Source organism: Cucurbitaria berberidis (assembly GCF_010015615.1).
Source record: "Cucurbitaria berberidis CBS 394.84 unplaced genomic scaffold K460scaffold_7, whole genome shotgun sequence".
Taxonomy (NCBI): Eukaryota; Fungi; Ascomycota; class Dothideomycetes; order Pleosporales; family Cucurbitariaceae; genus Cucurbitaria; species Cucurbitaria berberidis.
Genome location: NW_024468941.1, coordinates 64,716 through 82,603, shown reverse-complemented (window position 1 = coordinate 82,603; position 17,888 = coordinate 64,716). Strand labels below are relative to the sequence as shown.

The 17,888-nt window shown below is 51.6% G+C and overlaps 7 protein-coding genes across 7 annotated transcripts; 3 read left to right on the top strand and 4 right to left on the bottom strand.

Annotated features, from left to right (window-relative positions):
• Positions 1 to 39: 39 nt before the first annotated feature.
• K460DRAFT_371306 (uncharacterized protein) lies at positions 40 to 1,778 on the bottom strand. The gene is made up of 3 exons (XM_040934326.1): positions 1,311 to 1,778; positions 1,017 to 1,255; positions 40 to 960 (listed from the first exon to the last, which is right to left on the bottom strand). The coding sequence occupies exons 1-3, from the start codon at positions 1,627 to 1,629 to the stop codon at positions 271 to 273; spliced, it is 1,248 nt and encodes a 415-aa protein (XP_040782652.1). The 5' UTR covers positions 1,630 to 1,778; the 3' UTR covers positions 40 to 270.
• Positions 1,779 to 2,772: 994 nt separating this feature from the next.
• K460DRAFT_359816 (uncharacterized protein) lies at positions 2,773 to 3,999 on the bottom strand (the record flags this gene model as incomplete). The annotated part of the gene is made up of 3 exons (XM_040932221.1): positions 2,773 to 2,798; positions 2,904 to 3,814; positions 3,878 to 3,999. 3 exons carry the CDS (start codon positions 3,997 to 3,999, stop codon positions 2,773 to 2,775), a joined length of 1,059 nt encoding a protein of 352 aa, XP_040782651.1.
• Positions 4,000 to 5,214: 1,215 nt separating this feature from the next.
• K460DRAFT_410698 (kinase-like protein) lies at positions 5,215 to 6,333 on the top strand (the record flags this gene model as incomplete). The annotated part of the gene is made up of 3 exons (XM_040937403.1): positions 5,215 to 5,351; positions 5,412 to 5,680; positions 5,750 to 6,333. 3 exons carry the CDS (start codon positions 5,215 to 5,217, stop codon positions 6,331 to 6,333), a joined length of 990 nt encoding a protein of 329 aa, XP_040782650.1.
• A 595-nt stretch (positions 6,334 to 6,928) lies between these two features.
• On the top strand, positions 6,929 to 8,243 carry K460DRAFT_380991 (glycoside hydrolase family 5 protein; the record flags this gene model as incomplete). The annotated part of the gene is made up of 3 exons (XM_040935312.1): positions 6,929 to 7,099; positions 7,148 to 7,474; positions 7,530 to 8,243. 3 exons carry the CDS (start codon positions 6,929 to 6,931, stop codon positions 8,241 to 8,243), a joined length of 1,212 nt encoding a protein of 403 aa, XP_040782649.1.
• Positions 8,244 to 8,700: 457 nt separating this feature from the next.
• Positions 8,701 to 10,380, top strand: K460DRAFT_359813 (uncharacterized protein; the record flags this gene model as incomplete). Its single annotated transcript, XM_040932220.1, has 1 exon — positions 8,701 to 10,380. One exon carries the CDS (start codon positions 8,701 to 8,703, stop codon positions 10,378 to 10,380), a length of 1,680 nt encoding a protein of 559 aa, XP_040782648.1.
• Positions 10,381 to 10,673: 293 nt separating this feature from the next.
• K460DRAFT_202033 (uncharacterized protein) lies at positions 10,674 to 13,084 on the bottom strand. Its single transcript, XM_040927193.1, has one exon. It carries the CDS (start codon positions 12,935 to 12,937, stop codon positions 10,745 to 10,747), a length of 2,193 nt encoding a protein of 730 aa, XP_040782647.1. The 5' UTR covers positions 12,938 to 13,084; the 3' UTR covers positions 10,674 to 10,744.
• Positions 13,085 to 13,574: 490 nt separating this feature from the next.
• Positions 13,575 to 17,454, bottom strand: K460DRAFT_296275 (Rho1 guanine nucleotide exchange factor 1; the record flags this gene model as incomplete). Its single annotated transcript, XM_040929626.1, has 3 exons — positions 13,575 to 13,685; positions 13,737 to 14,593; positions 14,643 to 17,454. 3 exons carry the CDS (start codon positions 17,452 to 17,454, stop codon positions 13,575 to 13,577), a joined length of 3,780 nt encoding a protein of 1,259 aa, XP_040782646.1.
• Positions 17,455 to 17,888: the final 434 nt, after the last annotated feature.

Sequence of the window (17,888 nt, the reverse complement as noted above, 5' to 3'; positions counted from 1 at the left end):
GCCCTAGTTTGACTTTGGTTCTAGAGAAACTTGATCAAGGTTGTCTTATATATAAACGAGTATCTATTTATATAAAAGGGGTGGAAGGAGAAGGGCTTGCGTCCTAGGCGAGGTCAATCTGTATACGTAATAAACTCATCCTTTTTCTGGTTCGGCAGAATTCCACAGGCACAATTTCAGAGAGCAATGCACTCTTCTCGCCAACACAATCTTAGGCAACGGTGTACAATCTATATCAACTCTGAGGTCTCTACGCTACAGCTATCTACTCTAGATATTCTTGAGCAGATAAGACAGCCCAGCCCACGTCTCCTCACCACTCGGAACAATCTGGTTTGCCGGCAGAACGAAGCCAAAGTCCCCCGTATCCCGTAGCTCAACCGTCATGGAGTAGTTCGCCTTTGCCACTTCGAAAGCATAGTCCACACTATCGCCGCTCACCTGGTAGATCGTGTTGCAAATGGGTCCACCGGTAAACTGCGTACCATGCACCGCCTTGACGGCTGCAATAGCACCTTGAGTGAGCGACTGGTATTTCGCAGCGTTGGGCAAGACGCCAGAGCACGTCCAGCCGTAGGGGTACATCCAAAGTTGGGAGTATGAGTGAATATCCATATACAGCTGTACACCCTTGCCTGCTGCGACGCTGTCGAGGTGGGCTTTGAGCGCCTTGGTCTCGACGCCGTCGCCGGCCGATGGGCCCTTGTAGTCCTGTGCGCAGGGCGACGTGGAGGCGCCGCCGCGCTGGTCCCAATGCGAAGGCCAGTTGCGGTTAATGTCGCGCCCGACGCAAGATGCAGTTGGTGTGGTCTGGCGGTTCTTGCGCCACAAGCGGTCGCTTGTTTGGGAGAAAGCGAAGCCGTCTGGGTTAACAATGGGGATGATGTAGTAGTCGAACTTGTTCTTCAACGCGGCGGAGGCGGAGTTTGTGAGCAGTTGGTAGGCTGCGTATTCGACAACCTGAATCGGATTAGTATGATTCGAACTTAGAAGTGCCTTGGAGGGTTGGAGTTTACCATGGTAGTGATCCATTCTCGCGCGTGGACGGTTCCGTGCCAGACTACGCCCTTCTGTGATCCTTTGCCGCCGCTACCCCAGATATGGATGCCTTTGATGTCTCGTCCTTCGACAGACTTACCCGCAGAGAAAACCTCAGCGTTGCTAGGATATGCAGCTACAAGATCCGTAATCCATTGGTGATGGTCGGCGATCGAATGGTACGAATTGAACCAGGTGGCATCCGGAGCAACGCCGGCTGATATTCCCGGTCAGCGCTACGCTCATAGTATTCCTTTTGTGGAGTAAATTACCAGCATACACGCCAAAGCTCTCCTCGTCAGCTATAGACACGCCAAGGTTCTCATGCATGATCCTGGTCTCGATGCCTTCGGTAGATGTCACAAAGTCCGAGATTTGCGAGGGAGGGACCATGACGTCGACTACGTCGCTGGACGCGGGCTTGCCCTTCCATGTCTCGAGTTGCAGCTTGCTCACCACGTCATTGAATTTGGCTGTGTTGGAGCCAACGTTCACGCGGTACACCTTCCAGTCGTCGTAGCTGACCTTCTTCGTGACCGAGGCGGCGGATGCCAGACCTAGAGAGGCGAGAGTGACCCCAAGGAACTTCATGATGACCGCAGTCTAGGAAATAATGTGAAGGATAGGCGAGGAAACAGGATGTGAAAAAGAGTATGTGGCTACCTCTTATATACCTCTAGGCACGAAGCCTTGCGGTACACATTCTTTACACCTGCCCAACGCGCCTTAACTTCTCACGGGGCAAAAGGCTCGCCAGGGAAGCTGCATCCAGCATAGTGGTACTCCGCAAGCCTTCACCTAGCCATTTAATATCGCTATCCACGATAAGCCTAAATCTAGCCTAACCACCCTGCCGCTATGTGGGTGATCGACAGGGAATTAAATCGCCTGCAGCCAGTGAGCTTCCCGAACGGGCATGTGCATGAACAACGGGCGTGATTGAGCCTTGTGGCTAGCGAATGGTCACGCGTAGATGAGGGGTGTTTCGAATCCATCTGTTTCCGTGAGATCCGGGGATTGTGATTGATTGCCGGCTAGTAGATCGGCGGCGCTGGCGACCTTCCGCATTGGCTTGGTATACCAGGTTTACTCAATAACAGCGAAGCCGATGGAAGGACTTTCGCTGAGATATCAATGACGTGTGAAGAATCTAGAAGGGGACATCTTTTGACCAAGGGTTGAGCGAGATTAGATTGGGAGTGATGTGATGTGATTGTGTTACAGGCAGGAGTGGAGAGTTGATGTTACAGGAGACAGGCGTTCGGACTTTTGGCGGGCCGCTCCGACCAAGACATCGTTAGCACCTTGGCGACGACGTATGCGTCTTTATTGCTGTGGTCAGCAGGAGACTACGATCTCGTACCTGATTTCAGAAAGTCGTGTGTATATTCAATTAGACATCTTTTAACAGCTAAGGTCGTACAGCACATCAGTAACGTCTTGCACTCCATGGAGGTATACGAGTCACATTGCTTTTTTATCTACTCCGTTATCCTAGCCGCAGATTCAGCAGGCCACATAGGTAAATCGAAGATGCAAAGAGCCGGAAAGATGGGTCGTGTCGAGCCGTGATTATGTACTACACATGCTGACCATGTCCGTCCCTGCGAGCAATCGCTCCAATCCTAGGGATTATTCTACCGAATCTCGACATCCAGAGTCGGCATTAGAGACAGTAATGACTCTGCCCACCCTTGGCGTCAAAGGAGCCAGCGCCCGGACCCCCCCAGTGGACTATGTCGCCCTGACATCCTTTGCCCCTATCCATGAATTAGCACTTGAATATCCGGAAGCCTTCACAACGGGGGTTAGGATGAGTTACCTGAAGATAACGCAGAGACCGCAATACTGGTTCGAGCACGCACGGTACTGTCCATCATTGGCGATAGTGTTACACACGCCGATGCCTGTGAGCTCCGATCTACGGTCCTGCATGTTGATACAGAAACCACACATCACCGTGGATGTGTCGGCAGTGTCCCCGGCGGTATTGGGCACGTTCTCGATGAGTGCAGCTATTCCTGAAGGCACGGGATCGGCTCGAGCCATGTGAGGCCCAGTATCGTAAAGAGTGGTAGTTGGTGTAGCAGTCGAAACGGGATGCGAATGTCCGGGCGTGGAGACAGCGGGGTCCTCGTACTGGCAGGAAAGTTGAATGCGGCCCTCCCAAGGGTTGTCATTTCCGGTGCAATAGTAGTCTTCATTGCAAGTATGCACAACTTCGGGCGAAGAACCAGGCTCTATGTACATCATTTGTTTGCCTTCGCAGTACACCTTAGCCTCGATATCGACCGGGATAGTGAATTCGGCAAGGCGAGGAGGCTGAGTAGGCTGAGGGGACGGGTTAGGCGGTAGAGGCGGGGATTCCTTTGCGCAATGAAGATCCGCGACGTGTTTCGACTCATCGGTAACGCCGACGCAGTACTTGCCTTGAGCACACTGATAAAGCACTTTGGGGGCAATACCAGGCGCACAGTAAGACACCAGGCCTCCTTTATTAGAAGAGGCACAGAAGACCGTGAAGCTTGAGCACATAGGCGGCGTAGCTTCAGCGCGAGGAGATAGCTCACTCACAGTCGGGAAAGGGCCGTGGTCGAGTGCAGTGTTGACATCATGGGCAGCGTCGATAGGAGCCACAGGCACGGCGATAGGACTGATGGGAAGACCGATAATGTTCTCCTCCTCATTGCGGGAAAGCGTGCTTCGACGCCTGCAGATGTACTCTCCATTCTTCATGATACAGCGTGAGCCTTTCTGGCAACCAAGCTTGTTGACCCTAATGGATGGAGACACGAGGTCAGTATCTGTCTCACATGTCGTTTGTGGAGTGCTTGCTTACCATTTGCCACCCTCGCATTGGCAGCCAAACCAAGTAGAGCAGCACTTCTCCTCCCCTTCATTGCAAGCGAGAGTGATCGTGAGTAAGCCTAGCAGGGCGAGGATGAAGGTCAAGGCTTTCATGGCGAAGAAACGCGGCTAGTGGCTAATTGTCGTGGTTCTACGATTAGTAGTTGCAGACAATTTAGTGGAGTTTAATGTCACTAATATTTGAATTGAGTATAGAGGTGTAGAAAGCAAGGCTAGGAGTAGTGTAAGTAGAAGGCTGACGACCCGTGGCCCGTTTGCTGAGGGGCTCGTGCGGTTGAGCGGGGAAAGCCCTGTGAGACCAAAACACTCCGTTGCTACGGCGGCGATATAAGAGTGCCTTTACTACGGGCCTGATAATGGGAGAGAAGGTGATACATGTTATACTTGTCCGCAGCATTAGACCATGAACAGCTTTGTAGCAAACAGTTTCGAGTCCTTCTCTCACCTCAACACAAGAGTCAATGAGGGGTCAAGACGGTCCACCTACTGGTTCACGGAGGGGGTCGAGATCATGACGAGCTGCAGCGTGATCTAGTCCGACGCGAGGCAATTGAATCCTCATGCCTGCACAGTGAGGCCTTGGCAAACGTATTTCCTTGAGCGCTTTCCTCGGTAATCACGGGGAAGGAACGGCTTTAGAAGCTCCTACTCCCAGAATTATAATATTAAACCATTACTAGCCTATATGGTTGCCTTAAGAGCGAACATGTTCATAATGTTACGGCTCTTCGGATAGGTGTGTCTAAGCCGACACTCAACCATGGTTCAAATCTCGGACTTGACGTGGAGATCGTGAGGCATGCCTTTTGTTTAAATACGGCTATGAACTCGCGACCGTAAGCTAGGAATATTAGACCTCGTACAGTAAGCATCGGGGTATAACCAGATCAATCTATAAATGAATCAATTATTCAATGGAAATGGAGTGCTGGAGGACCAAAACTGTTTATCCCGCAAAGGATATTCAAACCTTAGCTACTACTAGGTTAGTATATTACTCTAAGCTACTTTCCTTCTATTACTAGTAAATATTAAATGTTACTAAGAACTAACATATCATTGGCTATAGTTTACCACCGGAGTTCCGCCGACCGTGTACCTGAAGTTGTGCCACATAACTCGTAAACATTGGCCCGAACTTTTAACCTCAACAACTATGATACTATCTCGCCCCGTAACAATTCGATAATGATGCTAGGGCTAAGGCTACCCCCCTGTCTTCGCAATTCTCTTTCCATTATTTGTTCCCGTGCGCAGAGCATATACACAGTCTCATTAGCTACCGGCCGCTATTCCCGTCACCGGACGATGTCGTCTTCATCACAAAAACAGTTCGAAGGCTTCTCAATAGGAGCAACTCTTCGCGGCTATTCAGGGCAAACATACATCATCCAGGAAATCCTTGCTGAGCGACGAACCCAGTTGTCATGCGTATACCGGGCGAGGTATGTACTTTCTGAACCCTACGCAAGGACTCTAATATCATGCTAAACTGTCATGTCAAGTGCTGAAGGCGAGAATTTTATCATCAAAAACATGATACCAGGGGAATTCGAGTATCAGCAAGAATTACAAAAACCCTTAGCTTCATGTTCCAACTTGCGGACGGTGGTTGATACCATTCCAGACTTTGAGCTGTTCGTCTATCACTTTCTAGCTGATGACCTCCTTCAGATAATCCAGAGGCCCTTATCCAAGGAGACGAGGAGAAGTATCCTCAGAAGTGCTCTCACTGGGCTGGCTGAGCTTCACGAGAGAGGAATCGTCCACACTGGTAAGTTCTACTTCTGTTGTTTTACATCGGAGAACCCTAGAAGAAAAGTAGGGGCTAACAGCTTAGTAGACATCAAGCCCAATAATATCCTTCTTGACTATGAAGAGATCCCCGGTAGTGATCTTACTATCCGAAGAGTTCAAATATCAGACTTGGAGGATGCGGTGCTCCTCCCACCTGGGAAAAACCTGAAGGGTTGCCTTTGCGGAAACCAGCTTTGGAGAAGCCCGGAGTCTTGGGCCCGAGCACGACAGAACACCCCGTCCGACATGTTCTCCTTCGGGCTGGTGGCGATCTACGTGATGCTCAACGACATGGTCCTTCGCATAAGCGATGAAGAGCTGGGTGGGGACGACGCCTGGTGGCATATCCTCCGGAGACATATCTCTTATTTCGGAAACGAGGATGACTTGAAGGGCCTACTTCAGCATATTGGAGAAGAAAACCCTTTTTTCGAGCGCCTCATTGCTCTCGCGGGAGACTTTGACGCGGAGAGGCCGAGAAAGCCCTTTACGATGTGGCATTACGTGGATATGGAGTTTAGGGACTTGATAACGAAGATGACGAACTTAGATCCAGCAAGGAGGATCATTGCGCCAGAAGCTCTGGAGCATCCTTGGTTCCGTCATGCCAATCTGGACCAGAAGATGTAGGAAAAGGGCAAAATCGGAAGCAATAAAGCCATATACTTGCACTTCTTCGCTATACCAGCAATAATACCCTCTAAACCGTCTGTCCTGTATCTTTGAGCAGCTTCGTCGCAAATGCAGCCAAGTAAATATCAGCATAGAGAGAAGGACATGTGCTTTCGGAGGGTACCTCCGGACGAAGGATGCAAGGAAGGGTGGCATGAACAGACCTCGTCCTGGTACAGGCAGTTCGGCTCCAAGAACTTCAAAGTGGTCATTCAACGGTTGCAGGTCCGCAATTCCAGGTATTTGGCTCAGCGTCACTTCTTATAGGTTCTCCCGGGCTCTGGATGTTCTGGAAAAGCCGACCCTGGCTACGGAAGCTTGACAAGGTTAAATTGCGCCAATCAGAGAAAGACTCACCACTACGATCGCAATATAATGCGGGGGAGTACATTCGAGCACGGGGCGATCTCAAACATCGTCGCTCCGTGTTGGAAGAGGCATAGCGTGGACTTGCTCAGGGTCTAAAGAAGTACATATGTGACATTGTGCGTGGAGGCATTGAGAATTTCGCCGTTGTAAACTTGGAGCTCCTACGAACGGAAGGACTATCAATATGCTCTATAAGGTTGCTGCCCTTCTTCTGCTAGCCTCCGGTGCTGCAGCTGCAGTGACTGGCAAGAAAGTTCCAGCTGGATTCGTCACAACCAAAGGCAATGTTTTCAAGCTTGATGGGAAGAATTTCTACTTCGCCGGAAGCAATGCCTACTACTTCCCCTTCAATGATGTAAGTCTATACCTTCCTTTAATTCTTGGCATACTGACAGGTTTCCAGCTCGCATCGGACGTCGAAGCTGGTCTCACTGCTGCAAAGAAGGCGGGACTGAATGTCTTCCGAACCTGGGGCTTTAATGAGCGGAACAGAACGACCATTCCAGGCGGGCTGCCTCAATACGGTGGTGAGGGTGCTGGCCCCAGCCCGAATGTCATGCAATGGTGGAGCAACGGTACTCAAGAGATCAACCTTGCACCGTTTGACAAAGTTGTCGCAGCCGCAGAGAAGACTGGAATCAAGCTCATTGTTGCCTTGACAAATAATTGGGCTGATTACGGTGGCATGGACGTCTATACTACGAACCTAGGTGGGAAGTACCACGACGATGTAAGTTGTAATTTCTTTGTGGACATTCGTCGGCATCCAAGCTGATACACAGTAGTTCTACCGAGTTCCTAAAATCAAGAAGGCATTCAAGAAATACGTCAAAGCGATTGTGAAGCGCTACGCTAAGTCCCCCGCTATTTTTGCCTGGGAACTCGGCAACGAGCCTCGCTGTGGTGCTGACGGCGTGCGCAACCTGCCTCGAAGTGCCAACTGTACACCCGACACACTCACTGCTTGGGTTGATGAGATTAGCACGTTTATCAAATCTATTGATTCAGACCATCTCGTCACCACAGGTAGCGAAGGCGGCTTTAATAGGGCAAGCGATGATGGATTCTACAATGGATATGACGGGGGTGATTTCGACAAAGAACTTACCCTAAAAAATATTGATTTCGGCACACTTCACTCCTACCCGGATTGGTGGTCGAAGACAGTCGAGTGGACCAATCAATGGATCATTGACCATGCCGAAGCCGGACGCAAAGTCGGGAAGCCAGTCGTGCACGAAGAGTATGGCTGGCTAACTGATGCTAAGAGAAAAGAGGTCCAGAACAAGACATCCAACATCACGAGAACTCAAGCCCTTGGTCTGTGGCAGGCTACCAGCATCAAGGAGGGGATGTCGGATCTGTACTGGCAGTTTGGGTACGGGGGTTACTCATACGGCAGAAACCACGACGACGGATTCACAATCTACTTGGAGGACGCAGAGGCTAAACAACTGGTCTATGAGCATGCAGAGAAAGTCAATGCACTCAACAAGTGAGACACTCGTCGGTATTTTGATTTGCTTGAGCACAATTACCCAGCAAACGGTATTTCGTACATGAATGCTCGCTGTGCCCTTTGTTAATATTCAGTCAGACATTGTATAAACTCTCTTATGCCAACATAGTTAAGATGAAGTTACTTGTTAGACCAGATTATTTCTTCAAAGGCTTGGGACAATGATTATTCACTATGTCAATGTACGTTGATTGTTGCCCAACAACTCTATTGTTCTTCTGGTCTTCCAACCCAGCTAGTAATACCCCCACGAGCCTCACACATTCACCCAAGTTCTATCCTCTCTAGTCTGTTTAGCTGCATAACGGAAAAGCTTTCAAGTACAATCAACTCAATTTCAAGCTCAACACTCAACTTCACTACTTCAGCACTTTAGCCTCGACTTCAGCAAATTTTCGTATCGAACCACCTTAATCCGCTTCACCTAGATATCAAACATGTGCGGCTTCTCCCACATTCTTTACACCGAGTGCGGGCATGAGGACATCTCCTCTACAGCCCAAAATACCCTGCTTTGCGACTACGCAAGGATGTTCCATCTTGTCCAGGGCATCGACTGTGCACCAGCCATATGCATCCCGTCCGTAGATACCCCGACCAGAATCGTAGCAAATCAAAACATTTTCGGGCACTGCGAAGACTGCCGGACTCAAATTGATCTTGAGCGCGGTGGGGACCAACGTGTACAGCAGAAGCATGCTCACGTCAACCCAAAAGCTACTGGCGACTACGACCAACAAGAGTTGGGCGAACTAAACAATCTCCGCGCCTATGTCGAGGGGATGACCATGTCGGGCATGAAGATTGCCGAATCGTTCGAGGCATATCTTCCCTCTGCGGCGAAGGTGCTACACCGCATGGCGCATCCTGAGCTCCAGGCCATACTTTCCAAGCCGGGGCCGGCTAAGTACAACAACTTATACCTCACCGCACTCAAAGAGTGCAGTAACTGGCTCCCCATCTTGGAGGCGTATATCCAGCAGCGAGCTCCTAACAAGTTGTTCGCCGATACAATGCTTTTCGTATTCCACAAAGCGGAAAAGGCTGCTCTGATCATGGATCAGTTCAATGAACTTGCTATATGTCTTAACGGATATCAACCCTCATCGGCATCACAGAGCTTCAACGGTAGCGAGGCGCGGTTGGCTTACTTGGTGAACCTCCTCTTGGGAATACATACCAGTATACCCGACGCTCCTCCGCAAGGTTTCTTCCTGTACGAAGAGGACTTCAAACCTTCTTTCAACACACTGCTGACCTTCCAAATTCGCGAGGCCGTTCGTCAGGCATATCTCAACAAGCCCATGAAGCGCGCTGAGCAAAAGTCCTCGCGAAAAGCAGCAGGTGTGCTGAACAAGAACGGGCTCACAACGGGTATTTACAAGGGCCTGTTGCCTGAGGAGCCGGCCATAAATATCAAAGTGGAGCATATTCCTATTCCCGATGACCATGATTCGGGCATCGTCGACAAGAAAGCAGTGTACGGTGTCAAGGACCCCAGCAAACGAGAGGGTCAAGAGGTACTAAACACTCATCCTGCCGACGACAAAGCCGTCACACGAACATCCTCTTGGAATGGCGAGCAACATGCGGATCCAAGCAACCACACTCAGTCCATAACCTCTTCATCCACAGGCCCACACGTATCCTCTTCTGTCCGTGGAGAACCTTCACTAGCGGACGACGACACTCCACGAACGACCCCTGCCGCCTCGCAAAAGGCCTCTTCATCCAACTACCCATCTGCTTCAACGCGTGCCCGTGGCACAAAGCGCAAGCGTGGAGGAATGCAAGAGTCCACTAGCAGGGGATATGGCTTCGTGTACTCCTCCTCCTCAGACGACGACGAGAATCAGGCTGACGAAGAGGAGGCGAAATCTGCACCCGCACAGTCTGTGACGAAGAATGTCAGCGGAGAGAGCAGTGAAGAGAAAGAGGAAGCTGAAGGCGTACAGCAACGCGCCCCAAGCCCCGCGTTGTCTTCTCCACTTTCCTCGCTTGCTTCACAATCGCCGCGTACACCTTCGCCTTTGCCAACACTGACGCGGTCGCAACCAGTGAAGAAGGCGCGCCTCACGGGTCCAAAGGGTGCTAGTGATAAGGCGCGTTCTCTTTGATTGATCTGAATAGATTACTGCGGTGCTATTTGCAAGTTTGGAGCGTAGGCGATTTGCTTTGAGGAAGATTACGAATAATAGTTCAGAGGAACCAGGAGTTTAGAGAAGAAGGACAATAAGTAATAGTAATTGCACGAGATAATATCGGTGCAAGAGCTTGTAATAGATCGTAAATGCATTTTCATCATTCCAATTCAATCTCAGAAAAAGATAGTCGCGTGACGCAATGTAAATCGTTAAAACCAAAACGCCATCTGTGCTAACAATGCATCGCTACGTCATGTTATACTATGCAATACCCATACTCCCACGAACACCCAGAAATGCAAGTCGTCTCCATTCGTTCAAATCATAACAGGCACGTCTACCCTGCAACATCACCGATTCTCAACCACCGCTCCTCAAGCGCCAAAACAACCAATTCCTTCACGCTGCTCAAGCCGTCGTCCCGACCCAGTGCAACCGGACACAGCCGCTCGCTCACTTTCAGCAAGACCTTGTACAAATTGATAGCTTTCTTCTTGACCTTCTGCTCGTCGGCGGTGTCGAGATTGAGATCGATGTTCTGCATGATGTCCTTGGTTGATAGCTGGTCTGGCGTGGCGTTGTAGCTTTTCAGATGGTTAAGGAGCTTGTGCAGCAAGAAGTGCATCCATACGAGATTTGTCTTGGGATAAAACGCCCTCCACACATCTCCTTCAACCTCTGTCTTCCTCGTTGCCACGTCATCAATCTGAGCTGCTGCGGCTTTCCGTGGCGAGCGACGCGGAGTGTCTTCCTCGTCGAAACGTATATGCGTGTTCTTTCGCGGCGAGCGGCGCGGGGTCGCTGGTGCTTCTACAACGGTGGTGGGAGCTGATTGCAAAGGGTTGTTGTAGAGTGCTGCGCCGCGCATGTAGCGGTATATTTCGTACTGGTATTCTTCGGAAGCGTCGCCTTCGAAGAGAGCGGGATCTTTATCTAGGTCAAGGTACGCAACGTCCGCCTCAGGTACCCCAAGGCTCGACGAAGAGTTGGCGGTGGATTCAGAGGACAGGGCAGAAGATCGTCGTGAAGATGCAGATACAATATCCGCACGGGAGAGTGTGTAATCGATGACTGTTGTTTCGAGGCCTGTGAAACGCAGCTTCCGCCGTAACGGGTCCTTGATATTCGGTTGCTTCGTATCACCTTCCGGCCGTGAAGATCGAACACAAATGTTGCCCAGATGTAGATCGCGATGTTCAAATTTGCACGCCTCTTCCGCCTTCGCGACGCTCAAGCAGACGCCCCAAAAGACATCCCACACTTCCCATATCGAGCCCAAGCCGCCAAGTTCCATGATCTTCTCGCAGTCCGTGCCAGCGTCTTGCATTTCGACGATAGCCCATAGTTGCGTGTCGTCGTAGCTGGCTTTCTTGCTTGGATCGGGAAATTCACTCTTCTTGCCCCGCGGTCTTGATTTGTTCCAGCTGGTCCAGGCGCTGTTGAAGGAAGACGATGGCCGGCCTTGGACAATGGTCAAGTCGCGGAAGACGGTGAAGCCGGGAATGTGGTTCAGGTTCTGCAGGAGTTTGACCTCCGAGAGAACATCAGGGACATGGGACTTCCACTGGTCCTTTTCCTCACGCTCCGCCATCTCTTTTGCTGCCTGGCCCTCTCGGTCCCTAACCGCTCGCGTCTGCAGTTGACTTGGAAGAGGTGCATCTGGAGGCGTCTTCAGCGGGACAACCTTCAGTACCGACTCTTCCCTAATGCCGTTCGTTGCTGATGTAGCTGATAGACGGTATACTTCCGAGAATGAAGCTTCTGCGATCTTGGTAATCTCGAAATGAGGTTCCAGCTCTGCGGACCAGTCTTTAAAGGAGAAGACCTTTCTTCTATCGCTGAGTGCCAAGAGCGGAGAAGCATATGCAGAGTAGATGTCGTCAGGTTCGGGTGTTGGCTCGGGAGTGGGCAATTGCGGCTTCAAATGCACCTTTTCCCTAGGTTTTTGTTTCCGAAAAGGTGTGTCGCCCTCTTTCTTGGGCTCTATACACTCCAGACTCACTCGCTTTGGTCGTTTCTGAGTAGCTTGTTTCCGGCAGTCGAATTCCTTCCCAGCATTTGCATCCCGATTTGTGAGAACTTTGCGCATTTTACCCGACTTTTGCCGCGCTACCGCGTCCTCTTGCGCGGGGTAGTCGATCGATAAAGCCTTCATGCTCAGCTCCAGAGCGTCGTCTATCACAATGCCATCCTGTTTCGTTTCGCCTGCCTTGTACTTTTGCTCGGCTTTCTGTGACTTGGACTTTTTCTTTGGCACAACCTCGTCTTCAGTAGTTTGTGTTTGCTCCAAGCACAAACTTCCCAAGCCGTCCTCCAGTAGCACCACATCACCGTCTTTCTCCGTTATCTGTGTCGTGCTTTGTGCTGCATCTTCAAGCTGTTGCCGCCAATTTTCCTTTGCGATGCTGTTCGTCTTCTTGCTCTCAGTCTCGGCCAGCACGACAGCCTTCTCTGGCGAAATGAAGTTTGTGAAGCTTGTCCGTGGCCGGGCTGATGTCTTCTTCTTGCCGTATATTATTTTTGGAGGCATCTTGGGGCGTTGAGCGAGTGCTGAGTGAGTGGTGCTGGCGGTTGGCAATGGGTGAGGTTCATCGGAGGTGCAAGGGTGTGTTTTCGTCGGCCCACTTTGGGAAAATTAGCCGACGTCGACCTGGCAACCGCCAGCGCGTACGTGGGACGTAATTGCAGTCGAAACTCACTCTGGTCACTTTACAAAGCTGTGAAAGATTGATAGATGCCACAATTTCAATACTCATTGCCCACAGGTATCTTGCTCGCCAAATCGCTTCAATTACGTTCATCATGCTAGCCCGCTCTCTTTTCTAGACGCGTATATCCGCATCGATAGGCTAAACGCAGTCCTAGACTAGCTAATTATGATACAAAGACCCCAAAGGGAGGCTATAGTGAAGTGAATCCACATGCGCCCCTTACCGCGGCTCAGTCAGCACATCTGATGGCCCCAGAAGGCCGAGTTACGCGTTGAAGGCCAGCTCGCCGACCTTGCGAAGCTGGGAGATGTCCGCGGATGGGAGGCTACAGCTGGGCAGAGAATGTGCAAAGTGAACCTAGGCCAGGCCACGGCAAATACGTCGTGGCTGCCCAACAACGATGCAGGGCTAGCCGCACCTTGATGGAGAGGAAAGTCAGTCCATTGAAGCCTCAGCTTAGCCTGCCCGATGTTGATCCAGGGATTGCCTTCCGCCATTTGCCGTCTGCCAGAAATCGAGACTGGCTATGACATCGTTGCCCAGCTCATCCTCATATGCATACAAGATCTTACAATCATTAGCACAATAGTCGTCACAAGGATCCGATTTACAACATACCTCTCTGGTCGATGTGTGTAGCCATCTGATATTCTTCGCTGTAATGATATGCACCAGGCCGCCACTCTCCATATGCCGGATCTCAATAAAGCTGGGTTCGAAGGCAAGGATATATGGGTTGAATATGGCGAAAGCCTGCGGCGTACCCTCCCAGGTAATCTTCCAGTCTGGTCTCGCTCGCCAACCGTTTCGATTGACGAAGAAGGAGTAGTCGGTATAGCACAACAAGAACTCGCTCGCCATGCGTTCGATATGGATAGCTTTGATGTTCTCCCTCCGTACAACAAAATCGAGAGACGTGTCTGCTTGATCGAGCAGGGACTGAGTTTCGAGAGTCTCGAGACTGACGACTTCGAAGCCGCGTGCACAACCAACACAGAGTTTGGAGCGCAAGAAGTGTATTGACGTCGATTCGGTGGGAATATAGAACTCCTTGTACGGCTTGAGTTGATCCTGCCCCTGTGAGAGCATCCTAGTGAATCCAGACTTCTTCGCCTTGTTGGCCATACTCTCCTTGGGCTCATAGACCTTGATCGTGGTCGATAGCGCAGAGGTCTTGACGGCAGCAACCAGTTGGTTTCCAAGGCAGATGCCAGCTTTGAAGAAATTGGCATGACAAATTTTCCGTGGCCGTTTGGCAATGGCTTGGGCCTCATCCACATCCAGAGCCTCCAGTGAGTAAGAGTAGAGAGTCTTGTCGGCCAAAACGAGCACGATCTGATGTTGCTCGAGAACGTCGATCTGCGTGACACCCTTGCAGTCCAGTACACGCTTGGGTCGTGAGGACGAGTCTTTGGGCTTTCGCTCAACAATGTAAACACCGGCATCCGTTCCAAGAGCCAATTTCCGACCACCATCTAGCGTTTGTTAGAATGAAGAAATCGAGCAATTTAGCAAAAGACTTACCCAAAGGAACAGCGCAAGTAACCCTGATGGTCGGCGAGAAAAAGCCCTCGTTCAGTATAGTCTTTGTGAAGATGTTGCTTCGCTCTCTTAAGCTCCGTTGTTGTGACTCAATGTGCTCCATCCATTTTTGCTGAGAGATTGGAGTACTAGCAAACAAGGTCAACTCATAGCCGCCCTTGCCGAGGTGCTTGAAGGTGATGGGGTAGCCTTGTTGCTTGGTGGCGTCATTTCGCGGCGTGGCAGCAGCAATGGCCCTTGCCCCAATTATGTTTGCCGATGGCCGCTTGGCGATGCCCAGCTTTGGTATAATATCGTCCATTTGTGTGATGACAAGTAGCTCTAGAGGTATGGGCTTCTTGTAGACCTTCTGTTCTTCTCGCTTATTGACTGTTTTGGCTCGAACAAGCAGAACTGCGTGGTCGAAGAGATAGCATGTGATGTCGCCGATCGTTTCGGTTGGTGTCTTCTTGAGGTTGCCCTTGAATACCAACTGTCGGTTCTCATCGGTCAACTTTAGGTCCACAAATTCTCCAGGTCTGAACTTTAGATCCTTGTTGAGTTGCATCAAGTTGAAGTGATTTTCGGCCTTTCCGGACTCTATGTTGACCTTGGACAAGGTCTCCTTGATGATTGCGACCACCTTCGGAATATCTTGCTTATCTGGGTTGTCGTCCGCCGTGTATTTGGCAATGTTTTCCAGCAGTAATGGATACCTAGCCAATCTTGTTGTGGGCTTCGTAAGGTATCCGTTCAACTCGAGCTTTCTTGATTCCTTCATCCTCTCTACTTCGTCGACGAATTTAGAGAAGTTGGCGTTGGTGCGCTTCTCATGCTCAAACTCGTACTTACCGAAGAGCTGATTTGCGCCGTACTTGATGAAGGGGCTGAAGTGCGGAACGTACTCGAGGAAGATGTCACCAACGTTCCTTACCACAGGTTCCTTCTGCTGCCGTCGGGTGAAGGCTTCGGCCATTCGAGAGTTGACCATGTACACTTCCTGGCAGTTGGAGAAGACTGTGCGGACAAACTTCTCGCGGCGGTGCTCTGGAATCGGGGAAGTCTGAGGATTGCGGAGGGGTTTCATCCAGAAATCCCGAAGATATTCAAGGTCCTTGACGAAATCGCGCTCGGTGTACATGAGCTCAGAAATAACCTCCTGGCGTTTCTGCTCCTTCTCGGACACACTCTCGGACACCTCCTTCGGAACCGTGTTAATCCAGAGTTTTTGCTCTTCATTGTCCTTGTCCTCGTGCAAACTCGCACGAGACTCTTCTCGTTTGAGACCAGGCTGAAGGCGCAAATTAAGGCGGGCCTGTTGTTCCAGACGGCGCGGACAAGCAATCGAGTAGCACAGACGGTCTCGCGTACATGTTGGCGAATAACACTCCGTTAGAAGGGTAAAGACACCGTTAATCTCGGACTTCTCCTCCACTACGGTCTCACGGAATTGATATATCTCGTTGGTCGAGTCCCGCAATCGGTGTGCGTAGGTCACATCGTGAAAGAATTTCTGCGCATCCAAGGACCTGCCCAGGAGCAACGCAAGATTTCGATCGGTAGTTTTGATGATGAAGGAGATGAGGTCGACAGCCTCTGCACCTGTGAATGCGCTCTTGTATTCGAGTCCATCCTTCTCTCTCTCTGCCAAGGCCACCCTGTCCTGGAAGGTTTCGGCCACGCGAGATAGGAGGGCAGGATAGACCAGAGGAGCTCGCCGCTGAGCAGCTGGGACCATCCCCTGTCCGGTTTGAGACTGGCTAGAACTTCTGTTAGTGCTAGCCATTGTCTGGACCGAGCCTGGACGTGTCATAGAGGATGACATTGTGTCGGTACGTTCTGAAGGAGCGACGACGGTGGAAGCCATGGACATGGTACGTGACTGCGGAGTGATGCTGCCCTGACTGGTGTTTCTCGCCCTTTGGGGACCCATGTTCATCGATGACTGCGAAGATACCGGTGTCCTCAGTTCTCCGGGCGACACTGATGTGTCGCCCGATTCTCGCCTGCGATTCGGAATAACCCGTCCGCTCATCATCGTCTGTGTGTGGTCGGGATCCCTGGCATAGGAGCTCATGGACATGGTTCGTTCATCTGGGCGTTCTGGCACCACACGGCCCTGTGCTGTTGTCCTCGCCGTGTGATTCATGTACGGTTGCTGGCGGAAGGTGTTTGCTTGCGAGGGATTCATTGGACCACCAGGCGTGAACTGCGGTCGAGGATTCAGAGCCAGCGACTGCGAGCGATACGGATCAGCGTTCATGGCTGGCCCGGGCGGGCCAGGAAAACGGTTCGGTATGGGCTTATTGAAGGGGGGCTGGCCAGGAGGGGAGGTTCGTGAGTCAAATCGCTGGGGTTGCCCATAAGGCTGGCGCTCGGGGCGAAGGGGCTGCGGCAGATATTGCGGTTGGGGTTGGCGCTGGGGCTGCTGGGGTCCTTCTGAATAGCGAGAATTTTGGGCATAGCCATTAGGCATTGGACGGTTATAGTTGTTTGGCGGGTCCATGGGGCGCTGCTCCCCAGAATTGGGTACATTGCGGGGATCGTATTGCGGATGGGGCCGCCTATCGTAGCCATTCACTGGCGGGCGGATTGGCGGCGCGCGCTGCATCATGTCTGCCGTCTGGGAGGACATGGTCGCCGCGCGGTCTGGCATACGCATCTGCGACTGCGAAGTCATCGTCTGCGAGCGGCCGGCCATGGCTGGACTGGCACCGAAGATGTTTGCAAAGGCCGCGTCCCTTGCTCCCGTGGGCTGGCCATTGTTCGGCCCCCGCGCAAACTCTCCCCTCTGCTGATTGCCGTAGTCTGCCATGTAGCCTCTTCAGTCCGCAGTGGTTTCCGAGCTTTTCGTGGGCATCCGCACTCGTGCTATGGCTGCGCAGCGCTTTTGGGGGGTCTTCGGCGACGGATCGGGCGATGAGGCGTCGGCGACGATAAGAGAGGCGCAGGAGCAGATTCCTGTCAGACGAGATGGAGAAGCTTCTCTGTTCTCCAGGAGATGGTGCAAGTGGTGCTTTTCTGCGCCGCGGGGGGCTGGACGTGTAATAATGCGTGGAATCGGGGGAGTTGGCACTGGACCTGCCCAACGAGGGGCTGCGAACACTCGAGCAGACAGCAGGGCTAATGGTCGTATGGTTAGAGAGTAGAACAGGAGACGCAGGCGGCGGAGCGCGTAGGGTGGGAGCAGCGGCCAGGGGTTCGTGGGCGGGCGGGCTCGCTGCGTGGAGAGGACCTTGGACGGTCGTG

Excerpts from the sequence above, each read along its gene's own strand:
- K460DRAFT_371306 (XM_040934326.1), bottom strand. The coding sequence starts at position 1,629 with ATGAAGTTCCTTGGGGTCACTCTCGCCTCTCTAGGTCTGGCATCCGCC. Across the intron at positions 1,256-1,310 it reads GAGCTTTGGCGTGTATGCTG|CCGGCGTTGCTCCGGATGCC; the intron begins GTAATTTACTCC and ends CGGGAATATCAG. Across the intron at positions 961-1,016 it reads GAGAATGGATCACTACCATG|GTTGTCGAATACGCAGCCTA; the intron begins GTAAACTCCAAC and ends AATCCGATTCAG.
- K460DRAFT_202033 (XM_040927193.1), bottom strand. The coding sequence starts at position 12,937 with ATGCCTCCAAAAATAATATACGGCAAGAAGAAGACATCAGCCCGGCCA.